This window comes from Megascapheus bottae, chromosome 31 (genome assembly GCF_031878675.1).
Source record: "Megascapheus bottae isolate mThoBot1 chromosome 31, mThoBot2.hap1, whole genome shotgun sequence".
In the NCBI taxonomy this organism is placed as follows: domain Eukaryota; kingdom Metazoa; phylum Chordata; class Mammalia; order Rodentia; family Geomyidae; genus Megascapheus; species Megascapheus bottae.
Window position 1 is genome coordinate 764,221 of NC_143539.1, and position 10,948 is coordinate 775,168.

Sequence of the window (10,948 nt, forward strand, 5' to 3'; positions counted from 1 at the left end):
GTCAGGATGTGTCAGGCGCCCTCCCCGCCGCCGCCGGCCCCTATATAACCCGGGGCGCGCTCCCCGCGGCGCGCCGCTCGCAGGCCGAGCCTCCCCTGCCCGGCCGCGGCCCTGGCCTGGGGCCCCTGGCGGCGGACGGGGACGCCCTGGCCTGCGGGGACATGGACGGTGAGGGGCGCGGGGCCCGGGGGCGGCGCGGGGCGCGGGCTGGAGGACAGGTGCCGGCCGGGGAGCCTCGGGGGCCGGGCGGGAAACCGAGGCAGCGCCCGACGCCGCGCCGGCCGCGCGGGGCGGGGCGGGCTGGGGGTGCGCCGGGCCGGCGGGGGCGCTGATTGGCCGGCGGGCGCGGGCCGGGGCGGGGCGGGGCGCGGGGGGCGGCCGCCCGGGAGCCCGCGCCGTCCGCCCGCCGCCCAGGTGCGCCGCTCCGCGCCCGGCCCGCGCCCCGCACGGCGTCGGGTCCCCGGGCCCCGGGCCTCCGCGGGCTCCCGGGCGGCCGGGGAGGGGGCAGGTTCTGGCCTGTGCCTCCCCCCGCGCCCCGCCCCGGGGCTCAGATTCCGGCGTCCGGGGGCGGACGGGAGACGCCCGGCCCGTCTACCCGCCCGGGGCCGCGTCTGCTCCGACGGGCGGGGCAGCCAGAGGCAGGGAGGGAGAGGAGCCCGCCCGGGCTGCCGACCTGCCCGGCGCCCAGCCTCCTCCTCCTCCTCCCCCTCCCCAGACCCGGGGTCCGGACCCAGCCTCCTCCTCCTCCTCCCAGACCCAGGATCCAGACCCAGCCTCCAGCCTCCTCCTCCTCCTCCTCCCCAGACCCAGGATCCAGACCCAGCCTCCTCCTCCTCCTCCCCAGACCCGGGGTCCTGGCCCAGCCTCCTCCTCCTCCTCTCCTCCTCTTCCTCCTCTCCTCCCCCTCCCCCTCCCCCTCCCCTCCTCCTCCTCCTCCTCCTCCTCCACCCCCGGGTCGGCCGGCCTGAGCTCTCTCCCCCTCTGCCCTAGGTGTTTGCCGCCTGGTCCTGGTGGTGATGAGCCTCTGGCCGCACAGGGTGGTCGGCCCCGGGCCGCCCCCCGGCGCCCCCCGAGCGCCCGCAGACCCCCGGGCCGAGGTGGACAGCGCCGTCCTCCTCACCCGCTCGCTGCTGGCAGACACCCGGCAGCTGGCTGCACAGCTGGTAGGAGAGGAGACCCTGCGGCCGGGCGGGCCGGGGCCCCAGCCCGGGGCTGGGCTGGGCTGTGGAGGGGCGCCCGGCCTGAGCGCGGGCCGGGTCCCTCACAGCCTCTTCCCGCAGAGGGACAAGTTCCCAGCCGACGGGGACCACAGCCTGGATTCCCTCCCCACCTTGGCCATGAGCGCCGGGGCCCTGGGGGCCCTGCAGGTAGGGATGGGGCGGCGAGGCCAGCCACGCGGGTGGAGGGCGGGCCGAGGAGCGGCCGGGCTCCCTAACCCCCCCGTGGTGGTCCCCAGTTGCCAGGGGTGCTGCCGAGGCTGCGAGGGGACCTGCTGTCCTACCTGCGGCACCTGCAGTGGCTGCGCCGGGCGGGCGGCCCTGCCCTGCGGACCCTGGAGCCCGAGCTGGGAGCCCTGCAGGCACGGCTGGACCTGCTCCTGCGGCGGCTGCAGCTCTTGGTATGGCCTGGCACGAGCTCTGACCCCCAGGCCTGCGCGGCCGAGGCTGAATTCTGACACCCCAGGGTCCTAGTGCATTCTGGAAGCCAGACCTCGGACCCGAGCTCTGACCCTGACACACCCGGGTCCAGAATCCTGCCGACAAGTCACACAGGCTTCCAGGCCCCCAGGACCCCAGATTCCCCTCTGAGATGACACTGTTCCATCCCTGAGATGGTGACATCCCAGCCCCCCCCACCCCCCCACAACATACACACACGCACGCACACGCAGGCACACACGTGGTCCTCTCTGAGATGACACTGTTCCATTCCTGAGATTGTGACATCCCAGGCCCCCCCCCCCACAACATACACACACGCACACACACACACACCCGAGGCTCTAAGCAATCCTGAGACACAAACCAGGACCCACCTGCAGACCACAGACCCCAGATCCCGCCTGGAGATCACGGGTAGCTCAGCCCCAGCCCTGTTCCCCACCCCAAAAGCAAGACCTGACCCAGCTGATCCCAAGAACCCTGAGCTCTCAAACTGGCAGCCCTGCAGCCAATCTTGAGGGCCTGGTGTCCCATTTTTTTAGGAAATGAGCAAACAGTCCCTGAAACATGAGCTCCTGACTGGAAGCTCTGCAGACCCCAACACATCGACTTCCAAAATGCCAGACCCCACACCGGAGTCTTTTTTTTTTTTAATTTTGTTCGGTCCTGGAGCTTGGACTCGGCCTGAGCTCTTCAGCTCAAGGCTACCACTCTACCACTTTGAACCACAGCACCAGTGGCTACTGGGAGATAAGAGTCCTTTGGACTTTTGTGCCCTGACTAGCTTTGAACCAGGATCCTCAGATCTTAGCCTCCTGAGTAGCTAGGATTACAAGCGTGAGCCACCAGCACCTGGCTAAGAGACCCAAAGTCTTGACTTGGTTTTCTAAAGCTGACCTCAAGTTCCAGTGCCGTGCTCCACGTCCCATGAATCCCTGGGTTTGGTCCCAGAAACACAAGCTAACTCCAGTACTCTCACCTAGGATCCCAGGCTCTAAGATTCTAGCACCAACTCCCTGAGGGGTCCCCACCTCACCCAGCAAATACCCAACCCCAAAACTTGATACTAGAAGCAAGGCTTTGAGATGGCAACTTATGAACCTCAGCTTCAATGTGTGTGTGTGCTGAGACTTGAACTCAGGGCCTGGGCACTGCCCCTGAGCTTTTTTGGCTTGACACTCGTGCCTTACTATTTGACCCACAGCTCCACTTCTGATTTTCTAGTGGTTAAGTAGAGATGAGTGTCTTACGGGCTTTCTGCTTGGGCTGGCTTTGAACCTCGATTCTCAGATCTCAGCTTCCTGAGTAGCTAGGACTACAGGTGTTGAGCCACTAGGCGCCGGGCAGAAGAGTCCTGCACACTGGGCCTGTTGCAGAGACATTGCAGATACACAGCCTTGCTGGCCCCTCCGAGCCTGGGCCCCACTCCTGTGCTCCACCCCCATCTTTTACTGGGCTCGTTCTTTTCTAACAGGTATCCCACCTGGCCCTGCCCCAGGCACCTGCAGACCAGTCACTGGCCCCTATGGGGCCCCCTGCATCGCCGTGGGGGAGCATCCGGGCAGCCCATGCCGTCCTTGGAGGGCTGCATCTGACGCTGGACTGGGCTGTACGAGGCCTGCTGCTGCTGAAGACCCGGCTGTGACTGACCCAAAGCCACCATTGTCCTGCAACACCAGACCTTATTTATTTATTTATTTCAGCACAGGGCGGGGGTGGCAGTCAGGGCAGATGGCCCCCCATGCCTCCCACCTAGTTAGATACAGCCCTCCAGGAGCCCTGGGTGAGGGGACACCTGTGCCTTATTTATACTTATTTATTTACAGAGTGGGACAGCCGGTAGACTCCTGCGTACCCGTGGAGGAGGGAACCAGGATCCTGGATTCTTGGATCTTTCTGTAGAGGCTTCCTGGCTCCTTTCCCTGTGGGCCTGGGCAGGCTCATTTATTATTTATTAAACAATTACTTTTTATATTAGGAAGGGGAGGGAAGGGACAAGAAAGCCTGGGTTTTTGTACGAGAGAGAGAGAGAGAGAGAGAGAGAGAGAGAGAGAGAGAGAGAGAGAGAGAGAGAGAGAGACAGACCTTTGTGAGACAGAGAAAAGGGATTCTATTTGCTCTACATCATCCACCTGGCATGATTTCTCTGGAAGCGTGAGGCCTGGGTGCTGGGGTTTCTGGGGTGACAGGAGGCAGAGCTTCTTAGGGCAGAGAAAGGGAGAGGAGCCTGGCTCCCAGGACACCATGTCGACCGTGCCTGTGCCTCATCTGGTGTCCGGCACATCAGAGGCCCCTGATAAATATTTAATGGAAGGTTCCAGAAGGGCATCCCATGACTGGCTGCTTTGTAGCTTGAGGTGGTTCGTTTTGACAGTGTCCAGGATGGCAAATAGAAGCTGACCTCTACCCGCAAGGGATGATGGGGGATTGACTAACTCTGGCCGGGCAAGGCGAGGATGGGAGGAGGCCTCTGCCCCTAGACAGGGTCACTCCCGAGAGAAGACCAAAGATGCTGTCCACCACCGCTCCTGTTTCTCTCCACCTGTGGGGACTTTTTACACACACAGCAGAAAGCTGCACTGACTGTCTCAGGGTGGGATTGCAGTGAACTTTCATTGTGCTTCTCTGTATTTTTTCAGAATTTCTACCATGACTGTATTTTATGTGACACATTTAAAAAGAATAAACATTTTTAGAATGTCAAAAAAACCCAGCCTCCCATTTCTACAAACAACTTTTTTTTTTTTGCCAGTCCTCGACTTGAACTCAGGGCCTGGGCACTGGTCTTGGGCCTTCGCAAGGCTAGAGCTCTACCAGCCGCAGCCTTTTCTGTATATGTGGTACCGAGAAATGGAACCCGGGTCTTCGTGCATGCTAGGCAAGCACTCTACCACAAGGCCACGCTCCCAGCCCCCACAGATTTTACCAAGGGTTCGTAGGGAACAGCCTTCCCTTTATTTGAACCCTTGCTCTGGCCCTTCCCACTTCCCTGCATCAAGTGCTGTTTCACCTTTGAGGCTGAGATGGCTGCACTGCCAGCAAGAGGAAACCGAGGTTCGGCTCTACCCCACTCACCCCAAAGGCGACGTCTCTGCGATTTGGACTTGGAGTGGGGTGGCTGGGAGGGACCTGGGGACTTGGGCACACCAGGCAAGCATCCGACACTGAGCTACGTCCCCAGCTCTTGGCTTCCTAAGCTACCCTAGGATGACAGCTCTTTTGCCTCTGCCTCCTGGGTGCTGGGGTAACAGGTATGGAATCCACCATGCTGGCCTGGCCTGTCCATTTCTTTACAGTCCAATGCTCAAGGACCATTTCCATGGGGAAACTGAGGTTGGGCAGGAGTTTAAGTTTTATCCTGAGTCTACAGAGGGGTCCAGCAGAAGAGATGCCACCAATGGATGGAAACCCCTTGGTTGACGAGCCTCGAGGGGGTCCTGGCTGTCCTGAATGTGGGGGTGAGGTGTCCACTCTGAGTATGGGGTTCTGATTTGCCCAGCCCTCAAGAGTTCAGGCCATGTGCTGGGAGTTCCCAGGAAAGGTCCTTGTGTGTCCAGTGAGGTCACAAAGCCCCTGCCATAGGCTCCTCCCACAGCTCTGTGCTGCCCCCTGCAAGGCCATGGCCACAGCTGGCCAAGTCTCCCGTCCTGGGAAAAAGCCACTCTGTGACTGCTGAGCCCTGGCATCTGTGAGGCTGGGGGGAGGGGGGGCGGGGTGGGAGTCTGGGGTACACCCAGACCCTAGGTCCCTGACCCCCCCGCTCCCGCAGCCACCATGAACCGCCTGTGGAACGTCCGGCGCACACCGCCGCCCACCCAGCCCCACCTGCGATGGGTCCCCATCCTGGGCGAGCTGCAGAAGACGCTGCAGCAGGGAGAGTACCTGCCCCTCCGCCCACTGCCCATGTTCGAGAGTAACTTTGTCCAGGTCCCCAGCTCCCCAGCCCCGGGGGTTGAGGAGTGGCGGGAGGGTGGCTGAGGGCAGCCAGAGTGAGGACTGGTCCCAGCCCCGGCTCCCCCGCCCCCCCAGGTGACCAACAATGGGGATCCCGTGTTCGTGCACCACAGAGCCAACCGCCTGACCATGGGCGTGGCGGCCTCCCTGCCTGGCCTGGTGCTGCCTGACACGCTGCTCATCGCGAGGCCCCCCGAGGGCCAGGACCACGCCAGCCTGCTGCTGTCCAGGTGCCTCCCCGCCCCCCCGCCCTCCCCCTCCCCACCCCCGCCGCCAGCTCCAGCTGGCCTTCTCCCGCCTCTCAGGATGATCCCGCTGGATCTCGTCCACCTCTACGTCCACGACATTCACAACTGGCGCCTGAAGCTGCGCCTGGTCACTGGCCGCTACTACTACCTGGAGCTGGACGCGCCGGACCACGAGGTGGGCTTCCTGTTTGACCGCTGGATCTACCTCATCAACCTGCTTCGGGAGCCGGCCACCACCTGGGCCCCCAGGTCCCTGCACTCCCCAGCCCTGGATCAGCCCCTGGGCGTGGCACCGGCCTCCACCTGGCGCCTGCAGGTGCGACCCCATCCTGACGGATCTCGCGGTGCTTGCTCTCCGGCCCCTGCAGGGAAAGGAGCTGGGGGGCTGGACTGCTGGCCTGGGGGGGTCTGAGGAAGGAGGAAGGGCCAGGGCGGCCTCTCCTGACCGCGCCTCCCTGACAACAGGTGCACCAGCAGGACTCCACAGGTGAGAAGACTCTGCTCCATCCGCCAGGGGCCTCTGCCCTCTGCACACCAGCACCCCTCCTCTGGGGGTCAGAACCCCAACACTTGGGCTCTGAGCCCTCCATCTCCACTCACATCTCTGCACCTCTCTTTCCAGAGAGGGCGTGTATGCCCCAGTTTCCTTATAAGATATCAGCTACTCAGAAGCAAAAGAAGGTCAAGGTGGGCTGAGCTGGCATGGCCTGGCAGGTGGCGGGGGTGGGGGGAGGCCAAGGGTGGCTGGCCCGGCAGGCCTGAGGGGTGGAGGCCAGGACTACCCCACTTCTGACCATTCCCTCCCCTCCCCTCCCCATCCAACCCTCAAGCGCAACTTCAAGTCCCAGTCTGTGGGAGAGTCAGTGCCAGCCATGTGGCCGAGGCTGGAACGTGCTGACATTAGGAAGAAAGCCACGGAAAACCAGTGAGCAAGGGGGCTCCTGCCCTGGGGGTGCACGCAAGGACAGGGCTCTGGGTAGGGGCCACCAACCTCCTGTGGTGACGTTACTCCAACAGGTTACACTCAGAGGCCAGATCCGACAGGAATATCACGCAGATCCAGCTTCCAGGTAACAAACTCCCTTCCTCTGCCACGGGTGGACCTGTGGCGGCTCTGAGCCTGTCCTCAAGGGACTCAGGCCGGTGTCTCCCCACAGACAAGACCAGCGTCACCATCCGCACCATCTTTAGCATCATTTCCAGTACCATCAACCAATCACAGTCTTCCTCCAAGGCCAGCCACACTGTGGGAGGCTGGGGGAGAGCTGCTTGCTACATTCCTGGAGCCTAGAGGCCTGGGGGAGGAGGCTGGGATCTGGACCCCCGGGTAGGAGGGAGGAGGCTGCGGTCCAGACCCCTTGGGCCTGAGAAGAGCTGGGCCTGGACCACTGAGACGGAGGGAGTCTGGACTGACCATGCCCACCTTGTCCACAGGCTTGCGCATCTGACTCGGAGGGAGCTGCAAGCCAGCGAGACTTGATCGAGACTCCTCTACACTGTGTCTCCAGCAACAGGGCTAACCTTCCCTTGATAGAGTCCTGTGACCACCTGGACATGCTCCTCTGGCACCAGGACTTTGAAGACCTCATAGACCCTGAGTCCAGCACCATGACCACCTCCTCCCTGAGCGGCCATCCCTGCTCTCCTGCCCTGCACCTCTTCCCACCCCATTCTTCTCCCCTCAGGTCAAGCAAAAAGGCTATGTCTAAAAGCTCTCAGGGCCAGAGGCCTCAGCCCCACCAGAAGGCTCCATCAGCCTCCCGGGCGCCCTTCGCCAAAGAGCAGCCCCGTAAGATGGTAGTTGTGCCTGGGCCGCCCAAGAAGGCCCCGCCTCCCCTCGCTCTGGTCCAGAAGGCCCCAGCTAGATCAGCTGTACCCCAGAAAACCCCAGCCCTACTAAACCCCTCTTCGAAGGCCCCTGCTGTCCCTGCCCTGACCCAGAAGCCCCCCCTCTTACGCCAGAAGGTTCTGCATGCACCTGCTATGCCCCAGAAGCCCCTGGCACCCCCTGCCCCCAAGAAGGAACCTCTGGTCCCGCCCATCCCATCACAGAAGCCTCTGGCCTCACCTCTGCCCGGGGACCTGGCCCCTGCTGGTGTGGGGGCCCCGGCAGCGGTCATTCCTGCAAGTGACAAGCCGGAGAAAGACCAGTCTAAAGGGAAATCTGGACAAGTGGTGTTCTGGGGCACCCAGGGAAGGAAGGTGGTGGAGATGAGGACCAGAACAAGGTCCCTGGAGTTGCTCCACACCACAGCCAAGGAGTCCAAGGAGCTCCTGATCAGCCAGACTCAGGAGCGGGCCCTGGAGGACAGGGAGGGCCGGGGGAAGGTGGAGAGCACGGTCCACAAGATGAAGGAGGAGGTGTTGCTGGACCTGCCCAACCTGAAGTCCAAGGGGATAGAGCAGAGGCAGCGGTGGGTCAAGACCCAGGAGGTGGTGGTCAGGGGCCCCCTCCAGGAGCACAACGGACCCTTCTCAGTGGAGGGGATCACTCTCGCCAAGCTGATCATCACAGCCAGCTCCAAAGAGGAGCACCCAAAGCCCGCCGAGCTCGCCCTGTCCTCCTGGCTCTCAGTGGACTCCCAGACGTTCCCCGTGCCCGCAGCTGACCTGCCCTTGGGTCCCAGCCAGTTGTCTTTGGCGGAGTCACCCACTGGGGACCAGTCCCTGAGCTGGGAGGAGGACTTAAAGCAGTGGAAGGGCCGCCGGCCACTGAGGGACCCAGTGGGGCCTCCCAGGGCCGGGAGCCCAAAGACACCTGAAGACACCCAGGCGGTCACCAAGTCTGAAGGTCCCATCCCTCTGCCCGCCTCCGCGTGGGAGGACCTGACACGAGAACCCCCGGCCTCCAGGGCGCCCCCCAAGAAGAAGAGAGAGGAGGGGCCAGGCCCCTCTCGTCCTTCAGCCAGGTACTCTGCCTGGCAGCCAGCGGTCAGGTCCAATCCCTGGCCCGCGCTCTGTCCCCCGCTTTCCGGGGGTCTGCTGTTGACTGACCCCAGGGCCTCACTCCGCCACCCCTCCGCGTCAGTACGCGGGGAGCGCGGCTGCTCCAGGGGGCGGAGCCACGGCGGCCCCCGGAGAAAGGCGTGGGTAGAGCTCGCCCCGCCCCGCCGGGCCGCCCGCCCCCCGCCCCCCGTCAACCTCCCCGCCCCGCCCCGCCCCGCCCCCGCCCCGCCTCCCCGCCCTGCCCCGCCCCGCCCCGCCGGGCCGCCCACCCCGCCCCGCTCTCTCTCTCTCTCTCTCTCTCGCCCCTGCAGCCAGCGTCTCCTCCACGTGAACTAGCAGGCTGCCGCTGCCCTGTCAGCAGACCGTCCCGAGGAGCGCGGCCGGCGGGGCCAGGCACCCGGGACCCCGGAGACCCCGGCACCCGCGAGGGCCTGCGGCCGGGACCGCGCCCACCCCCTGCCCCTTCCTCCACAGGCCCCGGGGTGCTGGGCGCCCGACCGTAAGAAGCGAGCGCGCCGAGAGGCCGGACGGGACGAGCCCCGGGGAGAGCGGAGCTGTCTAGCCGTGTAGATGCGGGGGGAGGGGGCGGGGAGACGCCCGGGCATTAAACGCCTGAGACTCAGCCCGAGTCGCGCCTCGCTACCTGGGAGGGTGTGTGCGCATGCGTGTGCGGGTCCCGCCGGGGTCCGCCGGCCCGGCTCCCCCCCCAGGGGGCGGGGCCTCCGCGGGCCGCGCCCCTCGAGCCCGCCCGGCGGCTCCCATTGGCCCGGGTTCCTGAGGTCCCGGCCAATCCGGCCCGGGGGTCGCGGTGGGTGACGACCCCGCCCCCACTCGGACGCGAGGGACCACACCTGCCACCGCAGGCCCAGCTGACCCAGTGACTGAAGGACCGCAGCCTGGTAAGGGCCGACAGGTGGGGTTCACGGTAGGCTCCGGAGCGAGGGGCGTCCCTTAGGTCCCACGGAGGTCCCCATTCCGCCCCGCAGGACCCTCGTCCGTGGATGTTAGATGTGGAAGCCCCGATGCCTCGCAAGGAAAACTGGACGCCACCCTTTGACCCGCGCTTCCCCAACCAGAACCAGACCCGCAACTGCTACCAGAACTTCCTGGGTGAGACCCGGGGAGCCAGGTTTGAGGGGAGCCGGGCCGCGGGACGAGGGGAGACGGGAAGGGGAAGCCCACCTGAAGAGTCGCGGGACCGTTGGGGTGGGGACCAGGCGCGATCGAGGTCTGGGGGCGGGGCGTGGCGTGGCCTGGGAGGGGGCGGGGCCAGGAGGAGCCTGGATGGAAGGAGTGCGGGGAGGGGCGTGATCTGGGCGGGAGCGGGGCCCCAAGGAGGAGACTGGATGGAAGAAGATCTGGGAGGGAAGTGGCCTGGGCGTGGCCTCGAGGAGGAGCCTGGATGGAAGGTGTGCGGGGAGGGGCGTGGCCTGGGCGGGGGAGGGGCCCCGAGGAGGAGCCTGGATGGAAGGAAAACGGGGAGGGGCGTGGCTTGGGCGGGGGCGGGCCCCGGAGGAGGAGCCTGGATGGCAGAAGAGCTGGGAGGGGCGTGGCCTGGGGAGGGGCGGGGCCTAGAGGAGGAGCCTGAATGGAAGGCGAGCGGGGAGGGGCGTGGCCTGCGCGGTGACCCCGCCCCGCGCCCATCCCCAGACTACCACCGCTGCCTGAAGAACATGAACCGGCGGGGGAAAAGCACGCAGCCCTGCGAGTACTACTTCCGCGTGTACCACGCGCTGTGCCCCACCAGCTGGGTGAGCCCGCGGAGGGGCGCTGGAGGGCGCAGATGAGGGCGAGGGCTGGGGCTGAGCCGGCGCCCTGCTTCCTGCCTTCCCCAGGTGCAGCGCTGGACGGAGCAGATCAAGGATGGGACTTTCCCGGGTAAAATCTGAGCGAGCCAGCCGCCACCACCCTGGGGCACCGCGTCTTGTCCCAGACACCCGATCGACCTCGGTTTTGCAGTCTCTAATGCAGAAATAAAATTACATAGCTGCTGATGCTTCTTCCTGCTCCCCTTATCAAACAACGGACTTGCTAGGCAAGTGGTCTACCACTTGAGCTGCGCTTCCAACCCTCTTGCTGTTGCTTACTTCCTTCCTTTTTCCCCAGTCCTGGGAATTGAGCACTGTCCTTGGGCTAGCG

The 10,948-nt window shown here is 64.7% G+C and overlaps 3 protein-coding genes across 3 annotated transcripts; all 3 read left to right on the forward strand.

Moving 5' to 3' along the window:
* Positions 1-1,319: 1,319 nt before the first annotated feature.
* Il11 (interleukin 11) lies at positions 1,320-3,707 on the forward strand. The gene is made up of 3 exons (XM_090322977.1): positions 1,320-1,367; positions 1,457-1,618; positions 3,136-3,707. Exons 1-3 carry the CDS (start codon positions 1,338-1,340, stop codon positions 3,304-3,306), a joined length of 363 nt encoding a protein of 120 aa, XP_090179103.1. The 5' UTR covers positions 1,320-1,337; the 3' UTR covers positions 3,307-3,707.
* Positions 3,708-5,270: 1,563 nt separating this feature from the next.
* Positions 5,271-9,379, forward strand: Garin5b (golgi associated RAB2 interactor family member 5B). Its single transcript, XM_090321942.1, has 11 exons — positions 5,271-5,349; positions 5,431-5,588; positions 5,691-5,845; positions 5,921-6,179; positions 6,329-6,350; positions 6,486-6,550; positions 6,694-6,788; positions 6,881-6,933; positions 7,021-7,097; positions 7,298-8,953; positions 9,149-9,379. The coding sequence occupies exons 2-11, from the start codon at positions 5,436-5,438 to the stop codon at positions 9,377-9,379; spliced, it is 2,766 nt and encodes a 921-aa protein (XP_090178068.1). The 5' UTR covers positions 5,271-5,349; positions 5,431-5,435.
* Positions 9,380-9,594: 215 nt separating this feature from the next.
* Positions 9,595-10,803, forward strand: Cox6b2 (cytochrome c oxidase subunit 6B2). Its single transcript, XM_090322981.1, has 4 exons — positions 9,595-9,708; positions 9,796-9,919; positions 10,460-10,560; positions 10,645-10,803. Exons 2-4 carry the CDS (start codon positions 9,811-9,813, stop codon positions 10,696-10,698), a joined length of 264 nt encoding a protein of 87 aa, XP_090179107.1. The 5' UTR covers positions 9,595-9,708; positions 9,796-9,810; the 3' UTR covers positions 10,699-10,803.
* Positions 10,804-10,948: the final 145 nt, after the last annotated feature.

Coding starts and splice junctions, on each gene's coding strand:
- Garin5b (XM_090321942.1), top strand. CDS start 5,436: ATGAACCGCCTGTGGAACGTCCGGCGCACACCGCCGCCCACCCAGCCC. Junction 6,351..6,485: donor GCACCAGCAGGACTCCACAG/GTGAGAAGACTC, acceptor CTCTCTTTCCAG/AGAGGGCGTGTATGCCCCAG. Junction 6,934..7,020: donor CACGCAGATCCAGCTTCCAG/GTAACAAACTCC, acceptor GTCTCCCCACAG/ACAAGACCAGCGTCACCATC.
- Il11 (XM_090322977.1), top strand. CDS start 1,338: ATGAGCGCCGGGGCCCTGGGGGCCCTGCAG. Junction 1,368..1,456: donor GGGCCCTGGGGGCCCTGCAG/GTAGGGATGGGG, acceptor GGTGGTCCCCAG/TTGCCAGGGGTGCTGCCGAG. Junction 1,619..3,135: donor TGCGGCGGCTGCAGCTCTTG/GTATGGCCTGGC, acceptor CTTTTCTAACAG/GTATCCCACCTGGCCCTGCC.
- Cox6b2 (XM_090322981.1), top strand. CDS start 9,811: ATGTTAGATGTGGAAGCCCCGATGCCTCGCAAGGAAAACTGGACGCCA. Junction 9,920..10,459: donor CTGCTACCAGAACTTCCTGG/GTGAGACCCGGG, acceptor GCCCATCCCCAG/ACTACCACCGCTGCCTGAAG. Junction 10,561..10,644: donor CGCTGTGCCCCACCAGCTGG/GTGAGCCCGCGG, acceptor TGCCTTCCCCAG/GTGCAGCGCTGGACGGAGCA.